Source organism: Neospora caninum, chromosome IX (assembly GCF_000208865.1).
Source record: "Neospora caninum Liverpool complete genome, chromosome IX".
NCBI classification, from domain to species: domain Eukaryota; phylum Apicomplexa; class Conoidasida; order Eucoccidiorida; family Sarcocystidae; genus Neospora; species Neospora caninum.
Window position 1 is genome coordinate 5,321,757 of NC_018390.1, and position 19,722 is coordinate 5,341,478.

The 19,722-nt window shown below is 58.8% G+C and overlaps 2 protein-coding genes across 2 annotated transcripts; both read left to right on the forward strand.

Moving 5' to 3' along the window:
- Positions 1-449: 449 nt before the first annotated feature.
- On the forward strand, positions 450-2,216 carry NCLIV_044665 (uncharacterized protein; the record flags this gene model as incomplete). The annotated part of the gene is made up of 3 exons (XM_003881389.1): positions 450-1,290; positions 1,757-1,989; positions 2,193-2,216. 3 exons carry the CDS (start codon positions 450-452, stop codon positions 2,214-2,216), a joined length of 1,098 nt encoding a protein of 365 aa, XP_003881438.1.
- Positions 2,217-6,985: 4,769 nt separating this feature from the next.
- On the forward strand, positions 6,986-13,431 carry NCLIV_044670 (putative CAM kinase, CDPK family; the record flags this gene model as incomplete). Its single annotated transcript, XM_003881390.1, has 5 exons — positions 6,986-10,452; positions 10,845-11,007; positions 11,354-12,190; positions 12,589-12,736; positions 13,133-13,431. The coding sequence occupies 5 exons, from the start codon at positions 6,986-6,988 to the stop codon at positions 13,429-13,431; spliced, it is 4,914 nt and encodes a 1,637-aa protein (XP_003881439.1).
- Positions 13,432-19,722: the final 6,291 nt, after the last annotated feature.

The window sequence follows — 19,722 nt, forward strand, 5'->3', positions numbered from 1 at the left end:
TTTTCCTCGCCGCCTCGCTCCTGCCAAAGCGTGCGGCGTCTCTATCTTCCCCGCCTTGTGTGAGTGGGAGCAAAGAGCCTTCTTTCTCTTCCCGAGAACTGCACGAGTCTTCGCCGTCTTGCGCCGTCGCAGATGAGCGTCCTCCCGTCGCGCGAGAAACGCCTCTGGGTTTGTCTTCTTTCCTCGACGCACGCTCCCTGGACAGCGAAGCGCAGAACAGCGCGCCCCACCCACCGAGGGCAGTTGTGAAGCGAGGACGGTCTCGAGGCGAGACGCCAGGCCGTGTCTCTGCGCCTGATGAGAAAGGGGACAGTGCAGCATGGGGAAACGAGGGGAGAAACGGAGGGGGAGAGGAGGAAAAAGAGGCGGAACCGCGAGCGGGGAAGAAGTCAGTCGTCTGTGTTGGCGGGCTCGAGCTGGCTGTCGACGAGGTGTATCTCCAGGGCGCGATGCTCCTCGCTTTAGGCTGGATCTGTGCGTTTTTCGGCGCGAAAACGCTGTTCGGCTGTGGTCCTCTCTGGGTCCAGCTGGAGGGCGTCTTCCTCTTTCTGGTGAGTGTGCATCACCTCACGGAGTTTTTCTTCGTGTTTGTCTACCATCGCCAAGACCTCGACAGCGACAGCTTTCTGCTCAACAACACGGTCGCCTACACACTCGCGCTGGTCCTCTCCGTGGCGGAGCTGAGGCTGCGAGTGCCTTTTCTCCGGGCTGTCTGGACAGCCGAAACCGGCCCAGATGCAAAGCACGAGGCCTTGCTCACCCTCGCCGAGGAAATGCCTGTCAATGTGCTGCGTGGCGTGCTCGCTTCGTCTTCGCTCCTCCTCCGCAGGTGTCTCTCTTGGGTCGGAGGCCTCGACTCAGGCGGCGAGCTCTGGAAGGGTGAGGATCCGTCGGGGACCTGGAGAAGTTCTCCAGCGGATCCTCTGGCGTCTTTCTCCGGCTCTCTCGCGACTGCTTCGCGCGATTCGTTTTCGCTCGCGTCCGCGTCTTCTCCAGCGCAGGAAACGAAAGGCGCGGGCGGCGTCTGTAGACGCGACATCGTGCTCTTCACGAGTGCAAGAGGCACGGGGAACGGCGTGGGCGGGCTCCTCTGTTCTCTCCTGTGTTTGCTCGGGTTGGTTCTCGCGGTGGCTGGCCTTCTTCTGCGTCTCTGCGCCTTCGCGGCAGCTGGCCGGAACTTCACGCACCAAATTGCAAGGACGCGCCTTCCGTCCCACGCTCTCGTGACTCGCGGGGTGTATGGAGTGTACAGACACCCGGCCTACACCGGGTGGTTCTACTGGGCCGTCGGTAAGCATGGTGGAGACCTGGAAGCGGCGTCAGTGGCGTTTCGCTCCGGTTTTCGTGTGCGGCTTGGGGCCTCGCCCAAAAGGGGAACACGGAAGCTTTCTTTTCCTCCAAATTGAGTGTTTGGGGCAGCCTTTTTTCGCATCCGGGACACCTCACAAAAACTCGACTCCGTCGACAGACCGGCTCCGTTCTGTGTCGGTCTGCCGAGACACCCGAGGGAAAAGCGTGGTTCTGTGCGCTCTTTTCCCACGGGCCTCAAAAGCCCCAAACTGCTGTGCGCGTGGGGAGCCAGAGGCAGGGGGACGATGAGCTGGGGAGAACCAGAAGAAATCGTCTCTTTTCTCGAGCACGGTTTTTGTCCCGTCCCTCATCTACCCGTGCACTTTTGGGCAAGCTTCGCTTCGGTTCGCTGCAGTCTCTGTGCGAGTCTCCCATTTCCTCGCATGCACGTGTCTTCTGTTTCCAGGTTGCCAGTTGGCTCTCGGAAATGTGATCTGCATGCTTCTCTTTGCGACTCTCTCCTTCGCGTTTTTCTTCGAGCGAATCGTCTACGAGGAAAAACTCCTCGAGGCGATGTTCCCCGGAGCCTACTGCGCCTACCAGGAAGCCGTACCGCGGCTCGGGTATGCCCACGGAAGTTGCGGAGAATCTGCGGAAGCAAAGAATCGGAAAGGAGGAGAAGAGAGAGACTGGTGGAGAGTGAGGAACAGCGAGACGAAAGAAGGCAGGGAGGGAGAAGAAACAGGGACGCTGGCACGAAAAAGAACGCGTTTCCCGCTCTCAGTTGGAGGGCAAGAAAGACCCAGACGAGGGAAGGAAGTCGAGTTGGCCTTTGGTCACAGGGTGTGTTCTTTTTCACTTTTTTCCTTCTTCAGGATTCCCTTCCTCCAAGCTGCTGTCAGACGTGCGCGGGCCGCAGCCGTTGACCGGTAAGCGACGAAAAAGGAATGGAGCACAGGGCCGAGGACGCGTGCAGGACGGCGACAGCACGCATGCACGACGGGGAACAGGACACAAAATGCTTTCGAGGATAAAGGGCTGACGCAGTTTCTCGGTTCTAGGAAGGAGAGTCACAATTTTGCTTGCCCGAGTTCTCGTCCGAGGGTTAGCCCTGCTTGCGGGGAGTGGCGGGGACGACCAGCTGAGAAGATGCGAATGGGACCCGTTCACGACAGAAGAGACTGGGAAACCTATAAACGTGTTTTTCGCAGTGTCGTGTGTTTCTAAAAGCAGCGGAAGCTGTCGATATATACCGGTGGAGCACCTGGCGTCTGCCTTGTGTTCACGCGCCATTGCAGTGTTCACGATTGGTGATCTTAGCATGGGGAGCATCTGGGATGAGTGCTGCGTGGAAGATACCCTCTGCTTTCTTCTCTCGAAAACTTTTGTCGTCGTGAACAAGCTGACGGGATCACAGACATCCGAACCCCGCGATGTCATTGGACGCGTGGCCGCCACGGCGCCACTCAGCCCGCAGACTCTGGTCTGCCAAGTCCCCGGTCCGGTAGATTTTCCTCGCGACTATATATGCGAGGCGTTAAACAGCACGAGACACCTTTACCCGTTCTGACTCTCGGAGACAGAGCTTTGCACTGTTACGTTTCTGGGGGACGGCATCTTCGGCGGCCCACGCAGGACACGGAGTCGTCGAGGATCCAGTGTGGTGTCGCTGCTCTCGTGACAAGGAGGCTGCAGGACTGTACCAGAGAGTCGTTTCCTATTCACCACCCTCGTTTGCGAATGGGGCGTTGAAGAGACAGAGCACCGCCCAAAGTCGACAAGGAGCGTTAGGGGTTGTTGGACAACGAAGAACGTCTGTGGAAAGACATCTTGCAATCGTACATGCATCGAACACGGTTCGTCGATATACTCTTTCGAGTGTTCTTGGTGTGCAACGCGCGCGTGAACCAACTGCTCCAGTGAACAACACCGTGGTGTCTTCAAAGGCGCGTTTATCACATCGGCACTATCGTGTTTGCGTCAAGCTTGCCCTCAACGATCCCCACGTCTTGTCGCGCGTAGCCCACTGTCGGCTGGTCGATATGGCCCTGGAGAGGCAGACGGCTTCCTGATGCCGAGCCACGAAAAGGTTCTCAACTCGGCGGAAACTGAACACGGACGCTGGCAACCGTGAGTTTGCGGTGGAGAGCGACGAACCAGGGACCATGAGATGGTTCCCGCAATCGCACATTTTCCACGCGCACCAGAGCCCAGCGAATGGAGGGAACGGCGAGAGCGAAGGAGAAGCAAAGCGAACTGCAGAGACCGACGGTACGCAACGGCAAAGAGACAGGCGCTCGTCTCGGGGGAACCCTCGATTGCGAACTCGGCCGTTCGAGACATCTGCGCCGAGAGGAGATAATCAGACTCGGGTGGAGCAGTGAATGTGCGTTTGAACTCAGCACTGCCCGACAAACGGAGCATTTCCCCGCCGCCCGTCGCTTTGTAGATTGCAGCGCGAGGAACCGGGCGTGTTACGGGCTGCCAGAAAGGAGGAGCAGTCGAGTTCAGATTCAACTGATAAAATGCCAGCAGCGAGAAGCAACAACATTTCAGCCGCTGCGATTCTCCTGCCTACACAATGTGACGGCCGGCGAGGGCTGAGTAGGGAGAAGCGGGCAAAAACGGCCCGCACACACTGCAGCCCAGCAACGCCTCGAGCGATGTGACCGAAAGTCGTCTGCGACGAAACGCCGTTTGCCTGTTTGCTGTCTAGATCTCTCCTGTCTCTGGCCTCTGGGTCGCAGTTCGCTCCACGGGAGAGCGCCCCTACCTTCGTTTCGGTGTCGCCCCTGATAGTGTTTTCGGACGCCTTCGCGGGCTCCTTTTGACCGAGACATATCGTGAATCGTGGGGGACTTCTAGTGAAGAAGTCCGCGGCTCAAGAAAAACGAGGTCAATCTTGGCTACTTATTGTTCCTCGACGCCTGTGGGTGCCAGCAAAATGGATCATGAGTCGCGGTCTCGCCTGGTGTCTCAGTGAAAAAGCATCGTGAAGCGGCGAACCGCCCTTCTCTGTGAACTGGCCGTGGCAGCTCCTCGCCCGCTTCGAACCGTTTTCGTTCCTGGAACGACGCCCGCCATCCGTTAAGTATGCATTTTGTCTTTATTGTACTACAAATGGAAAGTCGTGCCTCGAAATTCGTTTTTTCGTGGGCGCACTCGATATGCGGTAAAGCAGGCAACGTGAACAAGGGAAATCGGGAGGAAACAAACAAAACCCGTCGCCCTCACCCGTTTCTTTTGCTTCCCATTTCCGTTGCCCCGCCCTGAACGGGGTTTGTGAGACGGAGAAAAAGCGCCTCAGCTTCGCGGGGTCACCCTTCCCCCCCGAAACACCCGATGAGACGCTCTCCGTCCGTGCAAACCCGTTTTGGGGTGAGAAAGGCGAGTGCATAAATCACAATCGACCGCACCGGGCGTGACGGAGCACCCCGCTAGTTCCCTCGCCTTGGCGCAGATCGATAGTGAGCGCCGTCCGAAGCGTGGCTCCAGCAGGTCCAGCTGTGGACGCATAGATCTGTTTCGCGATATTTGTAAGCTCTGACCCGTGTGCGATTTTTTTTTGCCTTCTTTCGGTGTCGAAGGCGGCGCATTGGATCGTAAACGAAGTTCCTTTCCTTGTCAGTATTCTTGCTTAACTAAGCGTTCAGTTCTCGCAAGGAACCGAGGGAGGGCCGCCGATTTGGAAAGGAACCTCCCGCGTTTTCCCTGAAAGCACCGTCGAGGCTCTCTCCGTATCTTCGGCGGGGGCTGCCTTCTTCAGCTGCCTGCCCCGAGAGAGAGAGAGAGGAGTCTGTTTGTTTGGGACCAGGTTGCATGCGAGGAGGAATCTGTGGGGCCTGATTTTCTAGTGTTTCATTCCTTTTGAAGTGTGAACCACGTCCGTTCTGTTCCTGGGCGCCGCTACAGCCTATATGCTCTGCTCTTTCCCGCTTCTCTCCTGCCTAGTGTCTTGTCCCCCTGCGCAACCACACGTGTTCCGCGACATACCCAACAGGGGGAGACGACAGGAATTTATGGGGTGCGTTGAGACTCAGTGGAGAGCGGCCATGCCAACCCGAGGGAATCTTTTGTTGGTGCGCGTGGCAGTTCGCTCGTCCTTGACGCTGGAATAGCGTTTTTTCATCCCAGACTTGAAGCTGTCTTTGGTGAAGTGGCCGTGTATTACTCGTGAACCGCGCGCGCCGCAACTCGTCGCTCTTGCCCACGTTCGTGCCTTCCCCCTCTCGTGTTGTGCCCGTGTATACTTGTCTACGTTTTCCCCGGTGTCGTGCTCGCCGTTTTCCCGTGCTGTTCTTTTCTCCGACAAATGGAGACAATTTGACGTCTCGTTCCGGTCGGTGAGACAACGGCGTTGCAATGCTTTTACGGTGAGGGAACGAGAGAACCACCTGGCACGCCTGGACGCGCGGGAGGAAAAATCAGTGCGCCTGCACACAGGCGCACGGACGCCCTCACGCTTTCCCGCAGGCTCCTGGTAGCAGGATTCGGGCAAGAATTCGGAACTTCTCGGCCATTTTCTCGGCAGAGCCGTCTGTTTTTTTTTTGCTTCTTGCTCCATGGTCGCCGTTCCCGGGCGAAGCGACAGACGGCGTTTCCCCGCGTTTGCGCTGGTGCGGAAAGAAGAGGCGGACGCGTTGCTCTTTCCCTTCTTTTCGCGCCGACTGGCCGAGTGGTCCGTTTCACTTCTCACACGTGTACGTACACTGCATTCTTGCACATTGTTGCGTGCCGTATTCGAATTTGAATTCACTGAATTAACTTCGTGCAGCGCTCCGGGGGAGTGCCCTGTGGGAGTCGAGTCCCCGCGCAACAGCGGCAGTGCACAGTGCGGACGGGAACTGCGACAGTGGCGAGAGAATCCGTTCCGTCCTCTCGCCCGTCTTCGAGGTTGCCTTTTCCCGTGTCGGTGGATTTGCCTGAGCGAAACATGGCGCTTCCACAGCTCCTTGTGTCGCTGGGCCAGCGCCCCACCCTTTGGTAGCACTCGCTGTCTGTCGTTGGGTAGGCGCCATTTGAATCTGTCGGACGCATGGTGCGTCTCCTGGTTTGCGAGTCCTAGCCGTCCACACCCACCTTTGAAGCAGATTTGAAGTTTTTGCTGTGCCATTCATCTGTTGATATGCCTAGTGCCCCGGATGTGTGTAAGCAGCCTGTCGTGTCAGATTGTGTAATAGCTTCCATTTGATGTCTCACTGTGGGACGGGCTCTCCGGTGGCCAAACGCTCGTTTCAGTTCTGTTTCTTTTTTCTTCGCGCAAGTTCCGTGGACGTTTGACGCGTGCGGGGAAGGGTTCCTCCCGCTCCTCCCACCAGAGCTCGCACCGTTGAATAGGGACGCTGCCTCTCCATGTCTCCGCGGTTTCTCGACGAATCCACTTCTCACCCGTTCGCTGGGCTGGACCTGGAAAGGTCTCGGAACCAGTGTGCGTTTAGTCAACCTGTGTCTTCCTCCTGCCCCGTCGCCGTGCTCCCAGTTTCGATGTCACCGCGAAGCACCGAGCGTCTCGGCCTCCGAAATAGCCCAGAGCTCCGCGTGCACAACTCGTGTTTCGTGTCTTTCTTCGCGCGGAGTCTAAAGTTCACATGCCGCACTTCTTTCTTCAACAGCTGTCGTTGCTGCCGGCCCGTCGCCTTAGCCGCTGGCTCTGGATCGGTCCATCCCCAATCGACCTTCTGTTGCAGCGCGCACCATGGCGCCCCAACCTGCTGAAGGCTTGCTCTCCTCCGAGGGGGGCCGAGTCCGCTCCGGATCTGAGGGACAGCTGAGCAGGCCTGGCTCTCTCCCCCCACACAGCTTCTTCCCCGTCGCCAAGCGGCTACGCCCGGAGCAAGTGGACGTGGAGACAGTTCTCGGAATGGCTGAGCCGTGCGAAACTCAACGCTTGCCAGCGTGCATGCCGTTGCGCACGGTGTCCCCGTTTTTAGCTGCCTCAAGTGCTCCCTGCGCGGAGGGACTGGAAAGCAAGAACATCCGTGCGATGCTCGTCGGGAACGGATCTCTGTCGAGGTGTACCGGCTGTGACCTGGCGCGGGAAGAAATTCAGACGCCCCGCAGCAAAGCGCAACGCGAGAGCTCGGTCCAGCGCAGCCCGAGCTGGAGCTGCCTCAAACGCCCTGCAGCCGACGAAGTTTTGGACCTCTCTGGCTGCGTTAAAGGCTCGAGTGCGCTTCACTCGCCTGCGACGGTCTCCTCGTCTCCGTCGCTGGACGCTTCGCAGCCCAGCCGCCTCGTTCTCCCCCTTCGATCTGGAGAACGCTCGCGCGAGGTTCCCGGTCTTCCTTCCTGCGAATCAGTGCAGGCGTGGTCTTCTCCCCGTCGCCAGGCCTCCCTTCTCCGGAAACGCAACCGACAAGCGAGTTGCTCCTCTCCAGGAGAAGGCCTGCGTGCGCCGCCTCCGCAGCGAGGATGTGAACCTCAGACTCTCCTCGGGAGGACTCTCACGCTGCACGCGATGGTCCCGTCGTTGCCCCTGGTGCGGGATGCTGGTTTTCGTGGAGATGGCGCGGAGGTGAACATCGAGTCTCAGTGGTGTTTCCGCAACGAGGCTCACGGAGGCGTGGTGTGTCGTGAGAAGTCGGGCGGAGCCGCGCCGGAAGACTGTGAAGGCGCCTCGATGCAGGAAGACTCTGAAAAGGAAAACACGCCAGTGGAAGGCGCGAAAGGCCGACAAAGGCGTGGCGAATCAGAGGCGGAAGGAAAACTCGGCCCCATCGCAAAGGCAAAGAGTCAGGGTCTGGCGGCGAGCCCGGAACTCGTGGAGTCACTCTCGCGCGCGTCCTCGGGGCCGCCTGGCGATGAGACGCTCCTGCCCGAGCCCCTGTGGTCTGTCTTGAGGCAGGCGCCGACGCTCTGCTCGACAACCTCCCAGGACAGTCGTTCGCCGTGTTGTCGGTGCTGGGACGCGCGCGAGGCGCGTCTCCGCAAGTCGCCTTCTCTCTTCGAAGAGTGCGGGGCGTCGGACTGCAGTGCACGTCCCTCCGGGAAGAGATGCTTTTCGCGCGAAAGCGTGACCGTTTGTCCTTCCTCCCACGCACTCGCGCCTTCCCCGGCGTTGTTCGCTGCCGGCCTGGAAGGCTCGGCCTCAAAGCGGTCGCCCGGTGGCGGTCCGGCTCGCCGAGGCTCTGCTGGCTGCTCCCACTCTGTGGGGCTGCCGAGCCCCTTCGCGATGCGCCCGAGCGCTCACTGCAGCGCCCGCCGTCTCGGCTCGCCATCGTCCCTCGCTCTCTCGCCCAACACCGTGCTCCTGGCGACGCCCTCCAACAAGGACAAGCTCGCCTGTCACGCGACGCGCTGCAGCTGCAGCAGCGCCAGCACCGCGGCGCCGTCCCCGCAGTTCGGCAGCGAGCGCAGTGAGATTTCGGCGACTTCTGGCCGCGTCTTCTGCCCGGCGAGTCCCTTGGCAGGGACGGAGAGTGGACTCGACAGCTCGGGCCTCGGCCGCCTCGACTCCCAGAGCCTTCCGTCCGTAGACTGGTCCCCGTGCTTGTCGCCTGCGCGCGACCTCGAGCCGTTCTTGAGTGCACGCCAGCACTCGCCCCGCGCGTGGGGCGACGTGCTCACCTCGCCCCTCACAGGCCGGGCTCCGCCCGGCCTCGCGATCGACGGGAAGCCGCGACTCGTTGTGCCTCTCGCCTCCCTCGGCCGTCTCGCACCCCGCGCGCTGGACGGCGCCCTGGCGCAGAGACAGAGCGGGCGGGGCGCGTCGGAGGTGTCCGCCGCGGAAGAGCGCGACACTGGAGGTCGGCCCGACCTCCAAGCGAAGGAGTCGCCTTCTTCCTGCCGCGCGGCGAATCCGGAAGCGGAGAACCTGGACGAGTCCGAACGAAAGGGAAAGAGGTTCCTCGCGGTCTCTCTCGGCTCGCCCGAGACAACCCCTGCAAAGAGCTCGCCTCGCCTGGAGCTGCCGATCCCTGCTCGGGTCTCGCGCGCCTCCCTCGAGGCGCACCCGCAGGGTTGTTGCTCCTCATCGGATGCTCGTGCGGCTGAACTCGCTCTGAATCTCTCGGCGACGCCCGCGGCCTCGGCAGCAGCCCTCCCAGACGCTGAACCTGCAAGCGCAACCTCAGCCGCGTCTCCGGCGAGTCCAAACCCTGCCCCCGTCGCGGGTCAGGAGCCTCAGTGCTCGCGAAAGGGATCGGCAGACGCCTCTGAGCTTCCAGAGACTCAAATTGACTCCGCGGCTTCGCAGAGCACGAGTTGCTCCGAGTCCGCCACCGCGTCGCAGAACTCTTCCCGCACCGCAGTGTCGACCGGAGCCGCGGAAGAGTCTCAGGTGGCGGCGCCTGTCCCGGCTCGCCGCCCGCCGACGTGTCCCTTGCCGCTGTTTGGAGACTCTCGCGCGGTCGCCCGAGAGTCGCCCGAGAGTCGCCCGACGGTGTCTCCGCGGCCCGCGCCCCCGCTGCTGCCCGCGGCGCTGTGCCTCCCCAAGGCGGCCTACGAGGAGCCGGCAGACGTGGACCTCGTCCAGCGCCGAGTCGAGCTCGCAGCTGCAGCGATCCAGCGCGCAGCGGCCGAGGCGAAGGCGGCTGCACGCGAAGCCGCCGCACGAGCAGCTGCGATGGAGTCCGCTGCAGTAGCTGCCGCGGCGGCTCGAGACGCGGCTTCGATGGCGGCTCGGCGCTCCGTGAGTCACCGGAAGATGTTCACGGAGTATCCTGACATGACGCGGAACATCCACGAAGAGTACAACTTGCACTGTGCGTCGCTGAGTGGAGAACAGATGGAACAGAAGTCGCAACCCGACTCGCCCCAGACCCTCTCTGAGCAAAGTTCGACAGAGAGAGATCTTTGGTGCGCGGGAGGCGACGACATGAGCGACCGGGAGGAATCTGGGAAAGCTGCCGTCGCTGAGGGCGGCCGAGACGCGGAACGGAAAACGGACACAGCACATGAGAGCGAGAGGGAGGACACTGGTGCGCTCGAGGCGGCGGTTGATGCGGGCGCAGAGAAGGCAGGAGACGCCGGGTGTGCACAGACTGCGCAGAGAAAGAAGCGCGCGGGTCACCTCGTGCTCGGCGAAGGACGTTTCGGGAAAGTCGTCCTCGCCGAGCAGCGATCCATGCAGCGCGCAGTGGCGGTGAAGATGATCGACAAGCGCATGCTGCGGGGCGCAGACATGGACGACCGCAACTTCCGACAAGAGGTCGAGATGCACAGGTATGCGCGCGCGCGGTCGGAGCTACAGACTGTGCACGGGGTAAAGGGGAAGAAAGCGGAGGCGATCAAAAAAAGAAAACACAGACAAGACGAGGGGGGGGGAGGGGTCGGGGTCAGAAGCGCAAACGGCCGAGTCCCCCCGCAGAGAAGAGGGCCGTATAGCGAGGAGAAAGGGAGAGAGAAATCGGTGGTTGAGAGGGTACCGGGAATGCGAGAGCAGAGAGACGCTAGCAAAGAAGCCCAGGGCGAAAGACGGAGGGGGAGAGACCGAGGAGGCTTCAGATTTGGGAGGCCGGGGACGGGTGTAAAGGGCGGCATTGGTCTTGATCTTTGTGTCGCGCGACGAGATTCACATTCAGAAGAAATGGGCTCCTTTGTTTTTCTCGTGGCAGGCGCCTTCCGGTCCATCGAAACATCGTGAGCGTGCATGACGTCTACGAAGATCGCGATACGCTCTACGTGGTGATGGAGCTGTGCGATCGTGCGAACCTTCTGGACAAGATCATTGAGGAAGGCCCGCTCGACGAGGACCTCGCGAGAAAAATCTTTCTCCAGGTAGGCCTCGAGACACACGGGCAGAGACATCGACACTGCGCGAGTCAGCTCGAAGCAGGGAGGCGAAACGGATGGGGCGTGATCGTGACTGCGGCCAGAAAAGGCTGTCGCGGGGACAGGCCTTTTGCCTTCCCTGTTGCGCGTCTTTGCGTTTCGCCTGTCCCTCGCACGTGTCTCCTCGTACGAGGCCGTTGCGCCGCCCATCGTGGCTTTGAAGGCCGGATATCCTGCGGAGTGTGGAAGCTTTCGCGGTTAGAGTCTTGCGTTCGCGCCTGTGTGCACGCGAATCCAGTCGTTCCGCGGTCCACGCTCTGCTTTCCGCGAGTCTCTTCGCTGCGCGTCGCAGATCCTCGCCGCAGTGATGCACTGTCACCAACACAACGTCGTCCACCGGGATCTGAAGCCGGAGAACATCCTCTTTGCACTCCCAGGCGCTCCAGATCCTGCGCGCGGCTCCGACTGCGGCGAGTGCTGCGAGGCCCCGCTGGCGGAGTTCGATCGCCCCCTTGGGCCCGGAGACCGCCTCGGTTCGTTCTCAGCCGAGGTGGCCTCAACGGCGTGGCAAGACAGTCCGCTGTGTCAGCCTTGTCCCTCGAGTGGTTCGACGCCGCCGTTCTTTTCGCCTTCCTCGTCGTGCGCGCTCTCGCCCAACCTCCAGTGCTCTGCAGCAGCGCCTGCCTACCCGCCCCCGCTGCCGTGTGCGCCGGATCGCGACGCCACGCTCGCAGGGGGTGCGATGAGCGCCACGCTCCTGGGCAACCCACTCTGCCGCCAGCTTTCCAGTGGAAAGCTCGGATGCAGTGCGTGCGACTTCCAGGATGAATTCCTGGGGATGTTGCACTCCGGACACGGCGCCTCGCAGGGGTGCGGGGGCTCGTGCGGAGCCCGGCGCGAGGACTGTCGTCACTGTGGGGACGAGGGACTGTTCGACTGGGGCATTCCTTGTGACGCGACCCAGGCGGGATGCAGTCTCGGTCGCGGAGACAGAAAGGCCCGCGCGGAGTCCAGTCAGAAGCCGTGCTGCGGATTTCGCAAACAGGCCGAGCGGCAAACTGAGGAGTGTGCGTTTGAGCAGAGAGCGTCTTCGCTCTGGGACGCGACCGTCAAGCTCACGGACTTTGGCGCGGCGTGCTCTGCAGCGAAGGGCGAACTCCTGGGCACTGCATGCGGAACTGTTCACTACGTAGGTTCAGAAAAGGTGTATACAGGACAAAGCCCGATAGGGAGGCGCAGTCGCTTCGGAGAGACGCAGCTTTTGCCCCGTTTCGTCTGCGGGCTGGGAATAGACACGAGAGATGCATGTGGGGAGGAGTCGTGCTCGGGGTCGATCGTGTGTCTGGGTTGGACGGCGAGAGCGACTTTAGGGCCAAACTCAGGTTTCAGAAAAAACGCGATAGGCGCGGTGTCGAAGCTTCTTTTCGGTCGACGAGACGCGGGGGCTTCGCCCGAGGCGGGGACATCGAAAGCAGAGTCGTGACGCGGCTCCCCTGCGTGGCTTCGGCCAGCTCTTGTTAGCTCGACAACTGAGCATTTGTTCCAGAAGCCGTGTGTCTCTTGGTTCGCGTCATTGGTGTGTTTCAGCTCGCCCCCGAAGTCTTGATGGGGAACTACTACGATGGGTTTACGAGCGATGCGTGGAGCCTGGGCGTCATCCTATTCACCATGCTCGCCGCTGCTCCGCCCTTCAACGACCCGACGCATGCGCAGCTCACACGACAAATCACGCGAGGTAGGGCACGCGTTTTTTCTGTAGATTCCGCGTGGTCTTTTTGACACAGAAGATCTGCGTGTGCAGATTCGCGCCGATCTTTCGCAGTTCTCCGAGTTTCCTCGGACAGCGTCCAGCTTCAAGCGGATCCTGTTTCACTGCAGAGTTCTTACGGTGCCGGGTAGAAGGGCACCAGCTGGGGTCTCCTGTGGGGGACAGAGCTGACGAATCCACTGAGCAGTCTGCCTCTCGTTTCTTCCTTTGACATGGTTTCTGGGTTTTCTGGGTGTGACTCGTTGGGTTCCTGTTGACCGGACGCGCGGTGCGCAGGGCGTGTGGCGGAAGAAAGCGTGGAGCGAGGCAACGCGGAGAGCGCGCGACGACAAATCCCTTGTGCGCGTGTCTTGGCTTTCTCAGGAGAGTACCGCATGGCTGGGCCTGCGTGGTGGAGTGTGTCAGCGGAGGCGAAGGACTTGGTCAGTCGCCTACTGGTAGTGAACCCGCAACATCGGCTGCGCGTGGAAGAGGTTGCGCACCATCCGTGGGTAGTTCGCGCAACTCCGGCAGCTCTCCCCTCATTTTTTCTGGACAATCCGCACTGTCTGTCGTCTCTGGCGGCGGCTGCGAAGGCCGTACCGAGACGGAGCGCCGTGTGCGCCTCGGCGAGTTGCTGCTTGCATGCAGACCCGCAGGCGTGCGCGGGCCGTTGCTGGTGAGACTCGGCGCCTCACGCGACGCGCGAGTCCAGGCGAGTCCCTCGCAAAACCAAGCAGGTGGGGCTCCCAGGCCTTTCAGAGCCCCGAATATTTTTTGACTTCGACCCACCCGCCTTCTGGAGTTATTCCAGGGGCATGCGTCGCACGTTTTGTGTCGCGATCTTTCCCACGTTTTCCCAGCAGATCATGTTTTCTCTCTCCGAGCTCCACAAACCGGCGAAAAGGCCGTCGCTCGGCTCTACACAGCAGCTGTCTCGAGGCTGCGCCGCTCGCGAACCCCTCCCTCTCCCGGCTAGGGGATCCGCGGTCTCAGGGATCTGCGTGGGAAGTTTTGAGGCGTGTGGAGAAGATCATGGGGTCGAGATCTTCCGCTCCTCCCCGTCTTTTTTCCGCATCTCACCCGGAGAAAGGAGGAATGTGCCGGGTTGCGCCTGCGAGGGCGCCGCCCGCGTGAAGAGTCCAAGGCCCACACCGACGCAAGTGCTTCCAGAGGGAGGTGATTTGGCGCGTCTTTTTCGCGCTGGAGTGCACTGCGAAAGCCGCTTGTTCCATAGACACGTCGCTCCAAAGCATTGCCGGCAGTTGCCTGCCACGCAGCGCAACTTCCAGCAGAACGCCGTGTCGTGTTCCGAGACCGGAAGTTTTCGACAGAACATGATTGCCTAGCGCTCCCGACAACGACCGCGCGAGAGAGAGACGTGACGCTCTCCCACAGGTCTTCCGTTCGGAGAATCGCGGAGTGCGTGGAGACCCGTGGAGAGGCAAACGGGAGCGCGGCCTGTGTTCACACCCACCCCGAGAACAAAGGTGAATGCAATCTATGCGCAGAGAATCGAGTTGAGAGCCAACACGAAACAAAGAACAGGGGCGCGCAAAGTCCGAACAGGGACACGGCCAGTGGAAACGGCGTTTGGAGGCTTCAGAAGAGGGACTGGAATGTCGAGACTGAGTCGGGGGGCGCACGCCCTGTGGGAGAGAAGGGAGAGAGAGAGGACGTTTGAGGACGGTGGGGGGAACGCGGGAATGCGAACCAGAGGGTTAGGCGAGAGGTTGTGGAACTTGGCCAAAGAGCCGTTCCACCCGAGATGTGAAACAGATACACGAGTGGGACCGACTGGGGACATTTTGACACGCCGGGCCTCGGCGCTGTCCGCGAGGAGACGTGGTGCTCGACGCAGATGGGGAACACGGTGTTCTGCGGTGCGTGCCTCTGCTGCGCGCGCGCGATGTGGACTGGCAGATCAGTCAACGAATTTCCAAGCTCGTTTGTTCCATCTTCCTCTTCGAACCAAAACACTTCCCTGTCTTTCCGTTCCGAAGACGCTTCCCGTTCCGTCCTCTCTTCTCTTTGTGCCTTTCAGCTTCATGAGAGATTCGCGAGTGTGACATACTGCTCGCTGGTGTCCCGGTCCTCGCCCGTCGGGGGTGAGCGCGTCTTTGGATCTCTTTGTGCGCCCTTCCCCTTTCGAGCGCTGTCCAGAAAAGACCTGCAGACGCACGAGGGGATCGGTGCCCGGCTCTCAGCGCCGGGGTCGTGTCCCTGCACGAGCCGTTTGGACGTGCCTCGTGCATCTGTGGATGTGTCTTTCCGTCCGCTGTCTTGTTTGTGCGTTCTTGAGAAGTCTTGCATTTCTCTTGTTGCACGGGGAGACAAAGGGCTTTTTTGGGAGGTCCAAATCACGCGGGGCGGTATCTCTGTTCAAAGTGGCGAGATTCCTGCTCGACCGAATTTTTCTCTCGAAGTCCCCGGCACCGTCGCGGGTGTCCCTTGTCTGAGTCCTTCCTGAACCGCTACTGAACTTCCGTTGGTGTCATTTGCACTCCGTCTTTCCACTGTCTTCTCCGCAGTCGTTCGATGGCGACGGGAGCTCTGTTTTCCCTGCTGAGTGTTGTGCATCGTTTTTCTCTTCTGTGCATGTGTGCGACTGCAAGACGTCTTTGGTTTCGCTTCACGGTCGCCGTGCCCACGGTTTGTTGTCAGAAGTTCTTTCTCTCTTGAAAGGTTACGTCGTTTTTCTTGGTCCATGTTTCTATCCCGAGAGCAAAGACCTTCGGCGCTAGAAACGGCGGGACGCAGTCATGTTTTTATGTCTGTGAATTTCTCGTGCTCCCGAACGAAAGGTGGCTCGACGAGCCTCCCCGTAGAATCGCGTGGTGCCTAGTCCCGGTTTGCGTCAGCTCTTCTCTGATACAGCAGAGATACTGTGTGTCCGTGTTCATTCACTCGCGCACTCAGACGCTCCGCGAACAGCCTTCGCGCTGGATCGCACCGAGACTCTCTTCTCCAGCTTGTGCATTCTTCTCTTTTCCGCGGCCCCCCGCGCGCACAGATCTCTTGAGGGAAACCCTATGACGTCTTGTGTTCTCTCTTTCGAAAACCCGGCAGACATCCGGGTGGTGTCTCCGGACTTGGTCAAGTGACGAATCCAGCTGGGCGGTGCTGTGGAGCATGGCTAGACCGTCAGAGGCCGCCGCTCTCCCCGGACTTGTCGCTTGCTCACCTTGTGTTGCACGATTTCCCTGCGTCTTCCCTTCTTGGTCTCTTCCGTGTGCGAGCCGCGTGTCCGTTGGCCGTTTCTGTAGACATGCATACACACGCGGTGTCGTCTTTAGAAAACAAGACTCTCGTGGGGAAGCACTGGTGTTGCCGAGGCGTACGACAGTGGCTGTGGTCCGGAGTGGGAGTCCACAGGGAACTCTCTGTTTCGGTCTGTGACGGAGAACAGAGGGCTTCCACGCTTCTCCGTCTCACCAGCCAAAGTTCGTGTCTTGCGTGTGTTCTCGAAGTGTAAGCCCATCGAGGTTCCAGAGCTCCAGGAGGCAGCGCCTTGCTTTCCCCCCGCACCACGTGGCTGCGCGTCGTCCGAAACACACGCGTTTATTTGCCTTGGGGGGGGGGGGGGGGGGTGCGAACGGAACCGGAGCGGGGAAGTCACCCATATGTCGTGGTCCGTCAGAACTTGCATGCTTACGTGTTTCATGTGCCCGCTTCGGGGCGATGCATGTCTTCGTTCCCGTTCGGGAAAACTTTTTGAAGGGCACGCGAGGTGCTCTTGCAGCAACTTGAAACAAACTCTTCTATTCGTGTTCCCTGGCACGCCGGCCGCCTGGACGAGGACCGGCCGGTTGGATCAGGCAAATGTTGAATGTACACTCTCGCGCCTGTGTCGGCTCGGGGTGGGAGACTGGAAAACGGCAGGTTCTCTATCTGCTGTTGGACGGGGTGGGCACGGGCGAAGTGTCTTCGCATCAGTGTTCTCCTGAAAAGGAGTCTCTTCACAGGGGTTTTGAGTGATGTCTGTGTCAGTCAATCGGTGATGCGTGAACGCAGCCATTGATACTTCTTTTCTGTGCATTCTTGGTGGTTCTGGCGATGGAACGCACGGCACGGGAGTTGGTACCGTGCAGTGGGCGTCTCTGCGTCACCGCGGCTCGTTTCCTGTCGCCGAACAAACGTGAAGGAAAGGCATTCAACCCGTCACGTTCTGCGGATACAGAACCAGCGAGCGTAATGAGTTGTTTGCGGAGTCAAAGTGGGGGGATATAGTGCCTTGTCAGCGGTATGCTAATTAAACACTTTGGATTCCGACACCGTCTAATGCAGAACATCTATCGGGGGAGCACGCAGTCAGCAGTCGACAAAGCAACGTGTTTCGGCGGATGGACGTACTTCTTGGGGGAAACGCTGAGCTCATTCAGAAACAGGGTAAGCTGTGCAGACACTACATGGGGACTGGCTATCCTGCTGCGTCTGCACTTTTGCTTGCGTTTCTGTCGAGAAAGTGACTCGTAAGGGTCCAAGAAGAAACCCACCTTGCTCGAGTTGCAATTTCAACGATTTGCTGTATTTAAGTGTCACGAGTGGGACAGTTTTTGGTTGTTGCACCACCCTCCGTCGATGAGTTTCCGATGTGTCTGCATAGCGCAAAGGAAGATGACAAGGAGGGTCGGCGAAAAAACGCAAGACATGTGTGCATCATGCGAGTGCTCCGTCTACCAGAACGTCGCTAGTTCTTTCCCTTATAATTCTTCGTGTCCAAAAAGACGTCGGAAACCGACGGGTACGTCACCTGGCTCTACGAATACCTCTTCGTGGTCGTACAACTCATGAGCAGTGCCAGCACCTCAAACACAAGGCAACCACGTCAGAGATGCCGCTGTTTTCTCCCCTTCGACTAGACGCACGGGGCACGTCAACTAGGATAATACAACTAGCAAGCTTGGTATCACACGTATATATATGTATATATGCATACATATGGCGGTAGGTACAGGTGACTCCAGGTACCCAACATTTATTATGAAAGGTATAGATGTAAGTACGCGGCTGACTACATGTATGCAGGTACCGCTCAGCAAAGACGGCGATACCAGACACACCTGGTTCGTCACTCCACGCCACAAGACTTGAAGAGTCCCAGTTAAACTACAGTTTCTTTGGCGGCGAGTTAAGGTGCCGACTGCACGCCCGGTCTTGGTTGTATTTTCTTTATTGCAGCGAGCTAACTACACACCACGTACTTGACCGGTAAAAAGCCACAGCGCTCTTCATAGAGTGTGGAGACATCTAAATCAACTGGGACGGAACCCAGATGCACAGGTGCAGCCCGAGAAGGAATTGCAAATGTTTCTGTGTGTGCTGCGACACGAAAGTGCAAGGCAGGCCGTGTGGCTTCGTCTGGCTGATGGTCTGGAAAGACTTGCTCAACACAGTCTGTGAGAGTTAGTGCTCCGCCTGCCCATTCCACTCTGGTATATCAAGATGGCCTCCTTGTGTAGGGGAAGTCGTCGTAGCTTAGGCGATGAAAAACGCGCCGAGACGCACTTTCAACGAGTACCAAGATTCATACGTCTGGGCATATTTCCAAGGACGAGACTTGCAAAGTACTTTTTGAGTTCGGTCTCATAGATTGAGGCTAAGAAAATAGAGCACCCTTCCCCATCTCTGCGGATCTTTTTGCGTACGAACCCTGGGGGGCGTCGCAACACGTCTCTGTTTACTTTGGACAGTGAGTATCGCAGGTGAGTGCTTCCATCATCCGCCGCCTGTTTTTCTTGTGTAAGAACACAACCAATTATCACCAACGGGGGTTGTAAGCCTCGTAAGCTGGACCTGACCCGGTAAAGGAGCATCGTGTGCGTTTTTTTCCCGGCATCGCGCCAATGCGTCTGTCACCGAAAGCTTAGATACAGTGAAGCTCTGCCAAGCCTTTGGTAACGCACACACAGTTTTTTCTGAAACAAGCGTGGAGTCGTCGTGTTTCATTCCTATGTCCTGCTCTAAAACGTCGTTTTCTTTGATTTGGTTGACTGTATCTGAGAGGCCGCCACCAGGTTTTCCCTCACTGTTCGACGTCACCGCGCCCTGGTGTAAACCATCGACATCCCCTAGGTTGGAACAAAAGTTAGCTAAACCGTAGACGCCCGAAGTCGCAGCGCCACTGGTGCGGGAACAATGACTATCAGGTTTGTGACACACTTTTGCGTAGCGATATTCCAACTTCGTTTTTGTATTTCTTAGCCTCTGCGATGAAACTTACGGCAGCAATGCGTTTTGCGGTCCGCATGGCGATACCAACAGCGAGACGCAGAACAGCAGCACAGCACAATTATGTTCGGCAGCGGTCGCCCGCACAAAAACGTATTCAAACGGTTATAGTCAAGCAAATGTGCTATTTCAGATTCGCGGCAATACATGAATCCCATGTGGAACAGTGGCAGGAATCAACTGGACAGATTCTCCTACAACTCCGAGTACGGCAAGCCAAGAATCACACACTGCATTCCAACAAACGAAACGGCTCTCTGCAACCTGATTTGGCGGCCAAAGCGCACATAGCACGGCAACCTTTATATATTTCCAAACAAAGCGAGTATAGTTGTTTATACCCATCGAAAGGAGCAACAAATAGACACGAGCAACCGATCCGTATGTAAAAGACTCCTTTTGTATCTGTCGTTGACGAATGCCGATACCCATGTGTACCCCTTTGTTGTCGAGCTCTTCACGACTTTTTCCATGCACGTAACTGAAAAGAATAATACATACTTGTAGGGGCCACAAGGAAGTCCTACACTTTACACGCTGTGGTATTGCGCTAGTCCTCGTAGGAAGTGCCAGTGACGCACTTTGTGCACCTTCATCCTGCAAAATAGGAAATTTCGCTGAAACAACCGCAAGGAGTACTCCGGGCACTCCCTACGTCACAAAAACACCCTGATCCCCCCAAAGCAATGCAATTCAGTACCGTTTCTCCAGTTCCACCCCCCGTCACCCCTTCCTCTTAGTCA